Genomic DNA, 17098 nt, shown 5'->3' with positions numbered 1-17098 from the left:
ACACCTAACCCTGACCCCTAATCCTACCCCAGCTCATAAAGAAGGACTGGTTGACGTTTCCTCATCACCTTTGAAAGTCCCTGAGCATCAACACCACATTATCATCACTACTGTGGCTTCTAGCTCCATTTAGTATTGATTATAAAGTCTGGATGTTCAGCATTAAAGCCAACAACAGCCCTGCCCCCGTTTGTTAGAAAGTTGAACCCTCAAGTGAACGTGGCTGAGCTCTGGCGAACTTCTCTTACAAATCCCAGGGTGGAGGTTTACCACAGCCAGAACATTGGAGCGTCTCCTGTGAGTTCCCGGGAGGCCTCGGATCGGACACCTGTGATGACACCTGTCTCTATGATGAGGTTTGGTCATGTTTGGTTGTGATACATGTGATGGGTGCATGGTGGCACTGTGGGTCACTGTGTTACCTCCCAGCAAGGACAACCTACAGTAGGTTCAAAAAGATGCAGTGTGACTCTAGATCGCCCCTGGCATGGAAGTGGGTGTGAATGATTGTCTTTCTGTGATGAATGGGGGACGTGTCCAGGGTGTCACCCGTCTCACACCCAAAGTCAGCTAGGACGGACTTCGGCCATGGCCGCCACCCTACACCCTGTGAGTTTCTGCCACTGTGATGACATCGTCGTGAATCTTTTCACCAATGCGGGCTGAAGGTCACATGATGCAAGTGTTTACTGGAAAAATGAAATCAAACATCACTTTAATACCTGATCGCAAAGCAGGTATTAAAGTATTAAGGTATTAAAGTCAAAATACATCTGTACTTTGACTCAGGATTGCTCCAATTTACGAATTTTGCCAAGTTGCCAGCGGTCACTAGGTCAGTTTTCTGCTGTGAGCTGCAAAGTGAAAATGAGGAAAGGATGAAGAAAAAAATCCGTGAAGATGAAGTTAAATGAAAGTGAAATTAAAAAAAAACTAAAAAATTTAGAGAAAAAGTGTAGCATTAAATGTGTAACAAATTAGCGAAAGATTACGACAAACTAAAGTGATGTAAAAAGCATAAAACAAACTCCTTCTATCTTGTCTGTCTCCTCCAGCACCGTTAATAGTTTATAAAACCGCTTCAGTTATTCACGTTATATTTTGAAATGTTTCAGAAGTTTTTACTAAATATTTGTCATTTACAAATACACAAAAAAATGTGGTGGTGTGTGGGGGGGAGGAGCTTGTTTAGGATTAATAGTATTTCAATTAATTTCTACACATAAAATTGATTTAACTTACCAAAAAATGTATTTCCGAGCTCCTTCACAGAAAAAAATCCAACTCATAAGTCAAATATAGACAATTTAGCAGCTAAGGTTTATGCAGGTACATTCAAATGTTCATTAACTGGTAGGTCCTTGACTTCCACACAACAAACTCCAGCATTTTTCAGTAAAAATGAATAAATGATGTGTGATGCTGTTAATATTTATACCAGCTCCAATCACTCATGTGTCGTTCACGTTGTCCTAAATGACTGTTTAATAGACGACCCTTCCACAGCACTGAAGCTTGAAGAACTCAAAGCAATTAATTATAAATTAATTTCTGCATTTCTATTAATCTATGCATTTTAATTGGAATTCATCATATTGAAACAACAAGTGCATGTGCATGTATATTAAAATATAAATCCTATTGTACCTTTAGTATAATTTATACTACAATTTATACTAAAATATACTACAATTTATACTACAATAATTGCCAAAGCCTTCCTGACATTGAATTATTAAAATGTCCTCAGCTCTAATAAACGACGATCCTCACGTCATTCACTTGTCTCTCCTGATTGAAACGGAGGCAGACACTATATCTTCACTGAAAATACCTACACTCAGAAATCTCATCACTTAATCACAAAAAAGGTAATTTCTGTCAAATGAAGACGGCAGATGATTTCTGATAATTGGTGCGTGAGCGGAAGATGTTCAACTCAGGATGACAAATGGCGTTTTACTCGAACTATTGAAGCCACCTCTTTTGACTGTGTTGGAGATAATCAGTCTGCCCTCTCCTCTCATTGTGAGAACTCACAGGGTGGAATAGACGACGTGAGAGGCCATTAAAAGTAGACCTAATGGAGTGGGAACTGCAGATCAGACAGAGCGGTGGTATTAAACAGGGTAAGTAGGAGGGTGAGACTCAGGGGACATGTACAGGGAAGAAGAAGAGCCTGTTTAAACTCACAGAAATTATTTTCAAAAGAAATTAATGAGGATGAAATCCTATTAGCATTTAGGAACCGATCATGGCAACGAAGCTGTTTGTACTAAAGTTATCGCTCATCTCAGACAAATTCCAAGGAACGTGTGGCTGGATTTTATTCCCTTCAGATTTACGTGCAGCGTTTGATAAGACTGACCATGTGTGACTCTGTGTTAGACTAGTTCAAATGTCACATCAACGGGAGAGACTTTTCTGTGCTGTGGATTTAGCTCTCTTGGACCAACTACTCTTATTATAATACACGCATGTTTCTCTAGATATGCAGATGACATACAGTTGTACCTCTCTGAACCCAATAATGTTGAAGCAGTTGATTCAATTAAAACCTGTCTATTGGCAACCAATAAATGAATGACCAAGAACTTCTTAAAGACAAATCTGCATTTTGACTCCATACTTTCAATCTTCAGCAAATTCAGAACTGTCCAGATCCATAATTAATCTGAACCACAGGAGACCACAGGTTTCTCCATGTCCTTCACAAAGCTATGTGGACATCTCCTTGTTCAATCTGCCTTCAGGAATGCTGACATCACCTGCAGATAGATTATTGGAGAAACACAGAGACCGTTTAATAAAAATAGAATAAACTCCATGTGGACAAAAAAGAAACCAGCTAACTTTTTTTTTTTGTTAAAGAAATCTATGAACATATGTCTTCACTTCACCATCTAGATCACACATGTCAAACTCAAGGCCCGGGGGCCAAATGTGGCCCTCTTCCTCATTTTATGTGGCCCGCAGGAGCATAAAAGGACAGAATGTAAAAATTAATCCAGTATTTTCCGCACTATGAGGCACATCTAAAGGCCTTTAATTTTCTCCTTTTCTTATAATCCAATGTGCCTTAAATATGAAAAAAAAAATTAAAATAGTGTCAAAAGATCGTCAAAAATAAATAAGTCAAAAGTGTGCTTTGACCAAAAACTATATTTCCCACAATGCAGTAATTCAGCCCATTTTAACTCTGACTAAATGTTGTGAACAGGTTAACGTCCTAACTTGTGTCTGATGTTATTTTTCTTCATTGATTGATAGTTTGATCCTTGATTGATGGAGTTCTGTGGGTTTAATAACCTGACAAATGAAAAGGATTTATGTTAGAACAGAGAAACAAACAAACATGTTTTTTCTGTCTAACTGTAATGTTTGGAACTAGAATAAGTCAGAAATTCAGTTATTTAACATTAAGGAGTAGTTACATTTAGTTACATTACACTGAGTTACATTTAGTTACATTTATTAGTTACATTAAGGAGTAGTTACATTTAGTTACATTACACTGAGTTACATTTAGTTACATTTATTAGTTACATTAAGGAGTAGTTACATTTAGTTACATTACACTGAGTTACATTTAGTTACATTTATTAGTTACATTAAGGAGTAGTTACATTTAGTTACATTACACTGAGTTACATTTAGTTACATTTATTAGTTACATTAAGGAGTAGTTACATTTAGTTACATTACACTGAGTTACATTTAGTTACATTTATTAGTTACATTAAGGAGTAGTTACATTTAGTTACATTACATTGAGTTACATTTAGTTACATTTATTAGTTACATCTGGCCCTTTGAGGACGGCCGTGATGCTGATGACACCTCGATGAAAATGAGTTGAACGCCTTGGATCTAGATGGATACCTTCTGGAAACGTGAAATTATTTTCAGACTCTCCTCAGGATGTCATTACTATGACTCTTTGTCTTTGCTGTGTATTCACCGGAGCAAATCCATATGTAGATAAAACAAGAAAAGCTGCTTTCATCAAAGAGCTGCAAAATTACAAACGTTGGTGTCAGGAAAAATACAGCAAATGTATCAGAATTTATTCTTTTTGAAGTAAGAAGATCAGAAAAACGGAGAGGGATTCAGATTGCGTTTGTCAGAGGATGAGGAAACACTATCAAACGTTAAAAGTACCGGGGATGACGACCATTCTGATAACAATGGTGATGTTTTTTATCACGACCAATCATAGTGCTGTCAGCAATTTTGTCATGAAATTGTTTGCTATTACCTGAGCTTGATATGGATATCGAGCCTTTTTCTGCCTTGGATCTGAGTGTAGGAGGACAATCTGTGATGGTTCAAACATCATCATCATCATCATCATCACGTATGGAAGTGTGCACATCCTGCTCTCAGGCCTCTGATTGTTTTACAGTTTTTTTCTCTCCTCTCTGTCGCCATTGGGCTCTCTGCTGTAATTACTCCACCTGCTGCGTCCCGATCGTCACAATGAGGAGCCAGGAGGGAAGTGAACGAGGAGAAATGACCTGGGGGCGAAGAGACACGCACGTGCATCCAGACGATGAGCTGAATTAATGTGGTTCGTGTTTCTCGTCCAGAACGATCTCATTGTGTGAGGGGGTGAAGAGTAAGGTGCACATGATCCTGTAAAAATGACCAAAACATTTGATCAACCTGAAAATTCAGTCCTGAAGAAGTTGATGTTTTTGTCACTAAAATGCATTGGGACTAAAATGCAGCCGATCAACTGCAAAAAAACCCAAACAGCTGTAGTGAAAACAACTGATATTATCATATTATTGTTATATTATTGTGACATTATTGTAAGTTGTCATGGAGACAAGACCATTATGATTCTTCAGAGAAACAGCGACACAAACTGCGTTGATTGGTTCACGTCTCTCATGGTGACAGGAGAGAAGAGCGACAGTTCTGGTCTGAAGATGACCTTCTGATCCCGTCTCCTCGTTCGTTCTCCGGGGAGATTTCCCCCCCGCTGCAGACAGAACAGCGGGGGGGAAAGTGAACCCCCATGTTTTTAGAGACCAAACTAAAATCTTTCCATTACTAACCTTTATGTTTTGCATCAAATTTCATTCTTTTCGTGAGATAAAGCAAAACATGAGTAGCCCAGAAATTTCCTTTTCTCCCACAAGAGAAAATAGAATAAAATTCTATATTCTCATCAGCAACAAAGTGAATAAACATTTTAAAAAAAATATATTTAAGATATTTCTAAAATAATATAAAAATAATAAATAATAAAAAAAATAAAATTACAAAAAGTAATCTTCAGTCATCGTCTCCTCCAGAAATGTTTGCTGGGCTTTTCTGTAAAGAGGAGAGGTAGAAATGGCTGAATTTATTTAATTTTTTTTGGGTGGGATATACTTTCAATGACAAAAATTCATTCCAAAAAAAATCAGTAGACAAATTCTGCTTTATTAACAAGAACAGTAGTGCTGATACAAGGCAGGAGCTAGGGGGAAGCTCAGAACAGTGCAGAACTCAAATACAAAAAAAGAACATCAGAATAGAGTTTTGCTGGATTTGTAGTTTGAATAATCCCTTTAGTGCTTCCTTAAACAGATGGAATAAAAAGTTCAGTTACAAACGGAATAGACCGAAGGCCCCCCCCCCCATGACAGCCTAACATGTAAACCAAGTATTTACCCTCCCCCCAACGCCCACCCCCTTGTTTTTTTTAACTTACTTATACAGTACAAATCATGCATCCCTTTGTTCCACGACTATCGGTCTTACGATGTACACCAATTGCACAAAATCAAATTAGAACTTATAATAAAATTAAATAATACACAAACTATATACATCCATCACAGACACGCAAAGACACACTTGGCTAGTCCAACTTCTCTGACAATGAAAAGGTCTTTTCAAGCTACCATGAATTTTATACACGACATAGTACCGTCCTCCGACTACTGGGCTGCTCTCACAACAGCCTGAGGTAAGCTTTAGTACATGAGACGTCGCTCAATTTTAAAAACAATAAAAATGATAATTAAAATGTGACATAATGCCATAAATCCTTGAATATCAAATTACACAAACAAGACAGTTTTTTTTATATATAAAGCCGATGCTGTTCTTAAATTTTGTTGTAAACATTTTGATCGATGAAGTAGTTTCCCTTCAAATTCATCTTGATCCAGTTGACCGTTCAGTAGTGCAACACAACTCTAACAAACGCAATGATTACAATGAAATAAATCAAGGCCGAAACACAAAGGCAAGAAAGAAAGGGGGGCGCGGGGCGATGGGGGTCAGTGTTCCCTCTTCTGCTTGCGGCCCACGTCCACCTCGTCCAGCCCGGTGGCCGATCTGGACTGCTGCAGCTCCCGGAGCTGAGCATGTGTGCGCGGCGGCTGCTTCTTCAGCTTCTGCAGGTGAATGTCAATGGGGTCCAGCTCGGGCTCGGACACGGGGACCGGGAGGTAGCCCCCGTCCCTCGGCAGGCACAGGCACCAGCCGGCGCCGGCCAGGTCCAGCTCGCTGTAGTCCACCTCGTCCTTCTTCAGCTTGAAGTCCACCATGTCGGCCGACTTGCTCATGTCCACCAGCAGGTTCCAGAAGGCGCAGCTCAGGATGATGCCCAGCAGCTGCAGGAGAGACAGGGGACACCCTCAATGTGGCGCACAACGTAACCCGGTTAGCTATCTGCCGGTTTAGGTCATAAATACAGTGAGAACCTGTGATGTGCCATCAGAAAAGAAAAAAAAGGAAAAATTAAATGGTTATATTTATCCTCTGATGAGTATTATAAAGTTATTTTCCATTTAATGTCACCAATTTTACATTATTTTTACTCAAAATTGCTGAATTTTCACATTTACAGCTGAGAAAGGGCACAAAGTGAGGCATGCAGTTCTCCTGCCTGATGGTAGGGGGCGCTGGTGATCCCAGGGATTCGGCTGAGGATTTTTCTTCCTCGGCCGTGGAAGAAGTGACAGCAAACTACAATCTACAGTCAAGTGCAGCCATTCATTTGTTTTCTCTTAAACTTCCACACAATCTGACTTCTTCAAACCAGAGGAGTCTCCCCCTGCAGGCCACTAGAGGGAATGCAGGTTTACAGTAACAAGTGTCTTTCTCCTCTACTGAGTAGCGTTCAGTCGCTGTAAACAGTTGTTTTCCCTTGTTAAACACACAAACATTTCTAGTGAGAGACCTTAGGAGCTAATTATTGCTATTTTGTTGAGTAATGAGGCCTAAATTAAAATTCTTCGTTGTTGTTCTGTGGTGTGTTTCTAACACACTTTATTCTCAGTCGGAGAACGAACAAAACGGTTCAGTATTTCTTTACATGCTTTCACAGGTCTTCTATTCATCAGATCACTTCACATCAGTTTTAGTGTTGCTTTTTCTTGCAGCTAAACTTCAGTACAGCTCGACAACATCGTAGCTTTGAAACAGGAAACTTCAATATTTGGATTTAATGGGCTGTGAAAAATGAGGTGAAGGTTTAGCGCAGGTCTCTTCTCTATAAATAACTTCGGATCCGGGACATTCTTTTTCTCTAATAGTCTGTAGAACATACGCTCTACAAATCAGTGTATTAAACACTCAACAACAACAGGTGTACCCTTTTCATGCAGGACGAACCAGTAAGTCACAGGAATGGACTTCCTGTCTTCTAACCAGGTCATGATTGGGACTAAAGAAGTGGCTTCATTTCCTGCTGGGCTGTGTGTTTAGATTCTTCACTGGACAGTCTTGCATATTGTATGAGCTGCATTGTATTCTCAATCAGTGATGGTTGAAAGAACTAATGTTGTTCTGCAGCTGCGTTTTGAAAATGTAATGATGGTAATTAATCCTCTCAGAGAGCGCTGGCAAGTCTGACATTATTCAGAAAGATGTGTGGACATCCTGATGCATGGGAGACCAAATCACATTCACAAAAAAAATAGAAAATGCTGAACCAGTTTTAAGCTGAGACAATGAACTCCTCAGAAATGCGTGTGGTTGGACAGAGAACTCCAAACCCGGGTGAGTCGACGCCTTGAGTTTCATTTACCTGAGGCAGTCCAATAGCGCAGCAGAGGGCGACGGTTATTCCAATGTTGTCGCTCATCCACAGGTTGACGGCATGGATGCAGCCTCGCACGTGGATCAGCTCGTGCAGGGTTTCACGCTGATGCACCGAGCAGGGAAGAAAATTACAAGGAGAGGACAGTTGGAAACGGCTGACTTTAAGAAATAAGAAATAAAAGTGAATAAAAACCGATGCTGAGCCAGAAAACGTCAAACATACAAGTTAAGTCACATTTGCTGAGGATTATTTCAGCTCTTCACTGACATGCAGGAGTTTTCAGCTTATATAATCTAAAATAATAATAAAATAAAATAATAATAATAATAAATAATAATAAATAAATAATAATAAAATAATAATAAAGTCTGTAAATGAGACAGAACAATAAACTGTCAGTTAAAATCTTTCAATCGTAATTTGAAAAAATCTGAATTCATCAGTTTTAGAGACATAGTAGCATCTCCCTAAAAGTTCCCATTACCAATGCCAGCTTTTGACATCTCAGGTGTCACAGCGACAACTCTTATTTAAACACCGGAGGAAGGAATGCCAATTTGATTGACTGTCCTAATACTAACAAGGCAGTCAGAGACTGAAACATCCCATGACATCATCATATGTTTGTGCCTCCGGCTTCCTGAAAATGTTGCTTTTTGTTTTATGATTATATCTCATCAGGTTTCAGAGATGTGTACCTAAAAAGGTATAAAAGTGAAAATTTGACTTTGACCTTGTTTTCTCAGGGTAAAGGTCATCATCTCATTTTTATCCCCTTTTGCTGCCTGAGTCATGTGCTTTTTCTGTCATCTTTCTATCTGCAACGGTTGTGAAGATAGACGAACACACGCACACTGACAATCACATCACCGCTTTGTGGGATGTAATAATAATAATAATAATAATAATAATAATAATAATAATAATAATAATAAATGACAAAAAACAATAAGAGTGGATCCAGGAGGATCCAGTTGTCCTTCTTACCTCTTTATCCAGAGTCTTGTAGCCACAGAGAGTGTTGATGACCTCTCCTACCTGTCAGGATTCAGAGAGTCAGAGTCAGAGCTGACCGGTCGTCGCCGTGGGGACAGAAGCTGACGTGATGCTCCTCACAGGAGCCGTTCCCGTCTGCTGCCTGCCCAGGCATGAACGTTTCTATACGGCTGAAGCTGTGACAGGCAACGAGTGATAACAGCAAAAACCAAGAAATGTCTGGCTTTTCTAATCAACTCTATCTTTGTGTCGAAAACTTTTTAGACGACACCACCATTAATTTATCCAGGATGGCGCCACCACTTCTAAAGACTGTATCAGCATTTGGAGCTGCGGCACAGGAGTCTAGCAGGTGTCACAAGGATGGAGGGGGCCACAAGGGACCTACACTTCATTTGAAGAACCTTTCAAAGGCCATACACCTGAGAGTTACATCAAGTGTACTGCCCGCCAGACCAGACGCTCCCCTAACACCATCAGTTAGGTCTGGGCTGAGGAGAGGAAGATGGGACGAAGATGTAGTGGTCCCTGAGATCTATCAGCAGGGACCAGGATTCTGAACAGAACAGAGCAGCAGGACCGGGCCCAGATGAAGTGGGGTCCATAAATCAACCTTTGATCGCAGAGCAAATCCATTTACAGTCCACTTGTGTTCACTGTCTCTGACAAATGTCAAAAACAGTTTTAAAAGAGGCCATTCATTGAAGGTGCGCCTTATAATCCAGTGCGCCTTGTGGTGCGGAAAATACTGTAATCTGATTTCCAAGTAGCTGCTGTGTATTATTCACGTTACATCATGTGATGGTCTAGATTATCGAGGGGACAAATGAACACATGAGGTGTGTTAATGTGTTGATGTGCTGCCATGAAGCGTCCAATCAGATGGCCTCCACTACTTCCTGTCATACGTTCTGTTCACCAGCAACACTACAGTGTCCGTCATGTTTGATCCACGTGTCGGTCGTGTTACCACACACTCACCTCTTGGCGAACACAACACGTATATGGAACCCCACAGGCCAGCGGACCTGTCCCATTGCAGAAATGGTACTGGTTGACTCCCCAGTCTTTATACTCGTCCCCTCCACAACAAGAGAACTGAGAAACAGAAAAAACACATCTTGTAAACCTTAACTTAAACACATGTGTGACTGTTTTGTTGTTGTTGTCATCACACCTTTTGTTGCACATAGTCCAAGATGTTTTTGAAGTCCAGATCGTCGTAGTAGTGTTTAATTCCTTCCCGTATGCTGCTCTGAAACAAGGCGGACGTCTAGAGGGGAAACAAACAGAGGACGGGTAGTCATTTTTACCTGACCCGCGACTGGAGGCACCAGGTGCAGAATGCAGTAACATATAGGGGAAGACAAACATACCTTCTTTTCAAAGATGAGGGCCAGGGTCAGGGCTATCGCCTGGAGAAGCAGCAACACACAAAGAACACAGAGGAACTGCAGAGGGAGAGAAAACAGCGGTGCCTTATTTAAAGCTCAAGCAGTGCTGCAGCAACAACAGACAAAAATATAAATCAAGTTCCCAGAAGACTGGGATCAGGCCCAACTGAGAAAAGAAAGTATCATTGACAGTATAGCTGCTATGGGTAGAGTGAAGTGGCTCTGTGGACCCAATAACTTGACCTTCCACGAAACATGTAAAGTGGTTTTCTAGAAAAGTTTGTATATTCCCTGTTTCCTACCATGTGCAGCAGGGTCTTGTTGTCCCTGAGGGATCCAACCATTCCCACCACAGACACCGTAAACATCACCAGGCCCAGCAGGATCAGCACCACCGCAGGGGCCAGGAAGAGGCCCTCTAGGGTCCGATTCTTTTGCCTTTCCACCTCGGCATACACCCCAACGCACAGCACACACAGCCCCACCAGCTGGAGAGAGAGAGAGAGAGAGAGAGAGAGAGAGAGAGAGAGAGAGAAGCTTCGTCAGATCAAGTCCTTGAGATGAGTGAGAATGACGCTGAAGGTCTTCATCAATCATATACAGTTCATATGAAAACAGACTTCTGTGCTCAGAGGTCATCTGTTACATTCCATACTGTCTCACACAAACCATAGAAATATATACTAACAGATAAACTCACACACACCGTTTAACATTTACACACACACACACACACACACACACACACACACACACACACACACACACACACACACACACACACACACACACACACACACACACACACTTCTCTTAGAAGTACAACCCACCCTATGGGCCATCCTGTATAAAAAGGATGGCCCACAGCAATGGGCTCACAGCAGTAAGCAATGGGGTAGGATGCATTGCATGCTGGGTGTTATTGGGGTGAGGAGTCGCACGGTGGGGAGGGTCAAGACTGGTAAACATAAATGTGAGCAGCTGATCTGGACCTGGGGAGCAGTCGCTCCCTGGAAACTCTGAGCTGCTCATGTGCCTCATTTCTATCCTTGATAGAGGTCACTGAGGGGGTCGCCCAGAGACCGGTCGCCCAGAGATGGGTCACCAAGAGACGGGCTGCCTGACAGGTCGCCTAGAGACAGGTGGCCCAGAGACGGGTCGCCCAGAGATGGGTCACCAAGAGCCTGACAGGTCGCCTAGAGACAGGTCGCCCAGAGACGGGTCGCCCAGAGATGGGTCACCAAGAGACGGGCTGGCCAGAGACAGGTCCCCCAGAGACAGGTCCCCCAGAGACAGGTCCCCCAGAGACAGGTAGTCCAGAGACAGGTAGTCCAGAGACAGGCCACCCAGAGACAGACCGCCCAGAGATGGGTGTGTGTCTAACTTCATACCGGGTTCAGGTTCAGAAAGCAGAGGAATGGTCACCCACACCTCTCAGTCTCCATGGGAACGTTTGTCTGAAAGTGCTGGAAAAGAAAACTGACTAACAAAAAACAATTATTTAAAGACTGTGTTTACCTACAAGAATGTCATCACGAGCCTACATAGTAACATTCATCCTTACTTGTGAACAACTGCATCTTATTCGCTGTCTTTCGTCAATAATAAATTCATTTTCTGTAGCCTAACCCAGCTTGTCCTGGTGCGTGACTTCCCACTACGCCACCATGCCGCCCTCTGTCTTTTGTCATAATTGTAATTTTTTGGAGGTCTGCGATGAAAGCATGAATGACATTGCATTGGTTTCATATGAGTATGTGAAAAAAAAAAACAATCCAATGCCTCACGTAGCGTCCTAACTACTGCGAATTGGGGTTTTATTTTAACTAATGCAATCACTACAGGAGGAGGACTAACATGCAGTGTTTGGCCCCTCATATTGATTTTGAACTGAAAACAGGGACAATCTCCCCTTAATAGCAGGCTCCATCTACTTTTAGCCCATTTACTGCTAACAACCCTCCATAAAGGATTGGCAGGTTCCCTTGGAACGGTTCCCACACCGCTGTCAGCCCGCCTGCAGCAACAGGAGCTATCAGGAACCCGACAGCCTCCCAAAACAGGTCTCATGAGGGGACGTGTCCCCTAAATATGTTACAGATTGTACATACCCCCCCTGAGCCTAGAGAGGCGTGGCTCGTGTTGGGAACGCTACAGTGGAAATGACAAACCCTCAGAATCCCCTTGAAGTCATCTTTAAACCTTGTTAATGCATGTGTGACGTGCAGAAACAAGCTAGCAGCAGCCAGAGGGCTACGGAGCCTCAATTATGAATATAATGACAGGAATCAACCAGACCCAGAAGAATCCTGCTTAAATTACAAGCAAATTTAAATTTAAAACAGTAAGGATAGAATTAATTGACAGAAGATTAGCAGTGTTGAAGTTTTTTTTAGTACTGATTTCAAACTAAACACTAAGATCTTCATATTTCATGTCACATAAAACAATGACACAAAACGCTTGTTTGAAACCGTCGTTTCATTTCAAAGGCACCCAAATTAAAAGCCTCTACAGCTGGTTGTGGTTCCTTTAGTAACAAGGACATGCATGTCTTTGGGTGTTTTCTTTGCATCATTTAGGGCTTCGTGAAGAAGCCATCCCCACTTTCTATGTTGGTCTTTCCTGGAAAAGGCTCTTCATTTGTAGGTAATGCATCTCCCCGTGGATCTGTGGAGTCCCAGAGCTTTAGAAACAGCTTTGGAACACTCTCCAGACTGATGAATAGAACCTTGTTCATCAGTTTTCGTGGGGATTTTGTCCTACTGATGAGACTCACTGGCCAACTTCCTGCTTCTATAATGGTCTATTACAGTGATTTGATTGTACAGGGTCGGTCGTAATCAGGCTGGGCGGTGTCCCATCAAATGTCACATTTTGATCCAACAGAGTTTAGCAACACATAAATATAGAAGAAAATAGTCTTTTTCCACAGTACTGAATATCAATCTAAGCTATCCCACACTGATTACTAATAGGTCTCTATTCTTTATGGAATAAAATTAAAATGTAACTGCAATAATTTTTAAATACACCATTAATAATCAAACAGTTTTCCAGAGCCACAGAGGTAAACATCTTTGTCATAAACATAGAAAATAAACTATGGCTGTACTGACTTCAGTTTAGCATAAAAGAGGATGAAGAAATGATCACTTCATGTTTTATTCTTATCTCAGTCACGGTAAATATGCTTTTACCAGCATTACTATTATACTGATATTATATATTAAATCTCTTGATTGTCACCCCTATCTGACTATAAAGAAATTTTAGTCAGTGACATAAATAATAATCCTACAGACATGAATTAAGATGAAATTGTAGCTTAAATTAAATTATTCAAATTAGACCGATCTTCAAACGTTTGCTGATTGAAATCTTGGAGAAAAACAAGAATTAGTGAAATAATAATAATAATGATGCCAACGTGATTCCAGTTTGCAGGGTTCATGACGGGACAGCTGTCATGTAATAATAGGGAATCTGACTCAGTGGTGTGTCGAGTTTTTCCACATCAGGGCGGTGAATCACAGAACTGAAACGGAGCGACGAGACGCTCGCATGAGAGCGACTGCTAATGGAATCAAACTACAGATGTTTGGCAGTTAAACTCAATAATTTGCTTTCGGGTGCACAAATCCAGTTAACAGTCTGGTAGATTGGTGGTGATGCAAACTGAACACTAGTCTGAAAATGTTGGTGGGGATAAAGGTGTCACGAGGTTACACGACAGGGGTTGAAAACGGGTCAGTCCCGGCTGAGGATCACTCATCTCTACGTCTATGTCACCGACTCCAACGGAGATTTTAGTTTGTGCAACATTTCAACTTGGATACAGTCTGAAATTACAGATTTGAAAAGTGTTGGGAGTGAAATGAATGTGCATGTGTTAGCTCATCTAGATTAATAATCCACAATAATCAAAAGATTTCTCTACATTTCACCCTCTATATGTGGAATGCATCCACAAGTCTACATACACTTATAAGTGTTTACATGGTTATAACGGAATATTTCGTTGTAAGTCATCAGAAGGTGGAAACAATGAAGAACAAATTCATTAAACATTTTACTTTAATACTTAAAACTAATTTACTTCTGTTGTTTTGATTCCTCACTTATTTTTTATGTAGATTTGTATTTGTTTTTTATTGCAATGCTTGATTTCCCAACATCAACACTGATTTTGGCTACAACGGAATGGACAATAAGACACTGAAATAAATGATCCACTGCGTATCACACTCAACTGGCAAAACAAGAAAACACATGTAGAAGACAGAAGACGAGAAGATCAGCAACAAAAACAAGTTGTGATCCCAGTATCAACACAAATACATTCAGTTTCTCTCTATTCTTGTTGTACATAATAGTTTACCTGCTGAATACATTACTAATCTGTGAAAGGCAACAACAAAAGTTGAAATTAAATGTCTATTCCCTTCAACATTATATTAGTACTACATGAGGTTCTGATGTACAAGCTGTCAATAACAAAATTAAAAGGATTACTTTTTGTTTTACTCTGAAGACTTCAGTGTGTTCTCTGAGAAGATCAATAAGTATATTTCAATAACTATAACTGTATTTCTATTACTTTACCACCTGTGTTTATATATATTACTGTATTTATGTGTGTGTGCGTGTGTGTGTATAAAATATTCACACATAGATATACACAAACAAAAATACCACCACACACACACACACACACACACACACACACACACACACACACACACACACACACACACACACACACACACACACACACACACAGATTTGGCTGGATGACAGACAAAGGCGTTTCTCAGCTCGTCCTATTTTATGTCGGCAAACCATAAATCAAAGCCACGATACGATCCCTTTAACGGATCCAACGCCCTGCACCACCGAGCTGTTTGCTAGCAGTGATTTCTGTCCATCGTTTCAGTGGAACTCTAATTATACTGTTATTACCAAAGTATTTTATTTATTCAGTTAACAATCCTTGCACTGAATATTTTAAAAATCAGCAGCTTCAATGATGTGTGAAGCAGTCAGATCCCTCCTGAGAGCTCATTCAAACTAGCTAGCATCCAGTCACCGAATCCCACTGAAAAATATGTCAAAATAACACCGTGACGTTCAGACGACAAAGACACACTAAATTCTCAATTTAACTATTATTTTCTAGTTGTGGTAGTCTTCTCGTATATTCGGCACACTTCCTCTTAATCAAACTCCCCACATTTTCAATAAAAGCCTCTGGTTTTGCCCGTTTCGTTCAAAAGAGGTTCGTGAAAATTTGAGGCGATTCCGTCTTCTTGAATTCAACTTCTAATCAAATGGAACCAGGTAACTACTAGTAATACATGCCGAATGATAGAATACATCACATAGATTCAGAATTTGTCATTATTTATGTTGGAAACCGTGGTTTTTTTTTACAAATACATGCGCTTACTATAAATGCAGGTATCTTAAATGAAGTCTGGACAGTGGACTAAATTATGCTACACGCTACCAGGCACTACTGCCGCTCAGACGAGCCCCCTACGGGCTGTAGGATGTTGATTTGAGTAGGTAATGAAATAATAACTTACCGAAAAGAGCATTGAGTAGACATTTAACGTAAATTTGATGAAGTAGTAGAAGTGGTTGGTTTTCCTCAGTTCGGAGTAGGACGGCATGGCTGCTCGCAGCAGTGAAGCTAGCTACGGAGCTAGCTTGCTATTCTTGATTGGGTTGAGACGATTTTAAAATAACGTTAACTAAAATGAATATACCGTTTATTAAAAAAAGACGTTAAAACAGCTAACTGACTTGTAAATATATAGCAGCCCTCATTTCTGTGTCGCTATGGGAGCTGTCCGCCGAACAGAACCACTTCCGTGCGGCCGGACGGGCCACGCTTTGTTTTGACTACATCCTTAAAGGGACAGTACACCTCCCCTCTCATCCTCATTCGGCTGCTGTCACAATAAAACAACATTTTATTATTATTTACAGTGTAAATAATATTTGATGGTGTGAATTTTACGCCATCAAATTGTTTCAGCTGTCGATTGTTTCAATATTTCGCTTTTTATGACACATCAGGCTGGAAAACTCGATTCCTGCTGATGTGTAAAGGCCATGACATCATTCACAGAATCAAACAGAATAATGGAGAAATAACCTTAGTTTAAAAGTATTTAAAAAGAGAAAAGCAATCAAAATCAAGACAACTATGTTTTTGAGATGTAGACAGGAATGGGCCCTCCATGAATAATCTGTGAGATTTCACTAAAATCATTTTTGCAGTTTATGGTGTAGCGAGACCATAACCTGCATGGAAGGTAAAGCATATTTAAATGAAAGTCAAACCTGCTTTAAACGTCTAAGAAAATGTTTATCTACTGTATCTATTTCACTGTAACTCATCACCTCTTGACTCAGTGTACAGTTAATCCCTCTTACTTCGAGTTGCATCAGTTGTTGGCACCACAAGGATATATTAAGCATGCTGATGGCATTACTGATACATTAACAAATTGGTTTACACAACTGCAAAGCTGACCATGTGTCTACCCAAGTGATTGTCAGCAGAAGTGTTTATTCTTTTGAGAGATCCATCCTCAGATGATGTTTTGCATTCTTATTTTTGCAGTAATTAAGGTTTCTCCTGTTTTATGTT

General features: G+C 40.6%; 1 protein-coding gene across 1 annotated transcript; it reads right to left on the bottom strand.

Annotated features, from left to right (window-relative positions):
* Nucleotides 1-5415: 5415 nt before the first annotated feature.
* Nucleotides 5416-16328, bottom strand: zgc:110329 (uncharacterized protein LOC550500 homolog). The gene is made up of 8 exons (XM_068311049.1): nt 16026-16328; nt 10740-10925; nt 10420-10494; nt 10221-10316; nt 10025-10141; nt 9035-9085; nt 8033-8149; nt 5416-6614 (listed from the first exon to the last, which is right to left on the bottom strand). The coding sequence occupies exons 1-8, from the start codon at nt 16110-16112 to the stop codon at nt 6279-6281; spliced, it is 1065 nt and encodes a 354-aa protein (XP_068167150.1). The 5' UTR covers nt 16113-16328; the 3' UTR covers nt 5416-6278.
* Between the last annotated feature and the right edge of the window lie 770 nt (nt 16329-17098).

This window comes from Antennarius striatus, chromosome 3, assembly GCF_040054535.1.
Source record: "Antennarius striatus isolate MH-2024 chromosome 3, ASM4005453v1, whole genome shotgun sequence".
Taxonomy (NCBI): Eukaryota; Metazoa; Chordata; class Actinopteri; order Lophiiformes; family Antennariidae; genus Antennarius; species Antennarius striatus.
Note: the sequence above shows the minus strand (reverse complement) of the source record. Positions and strands in the feature narration are given on the sequence as shown.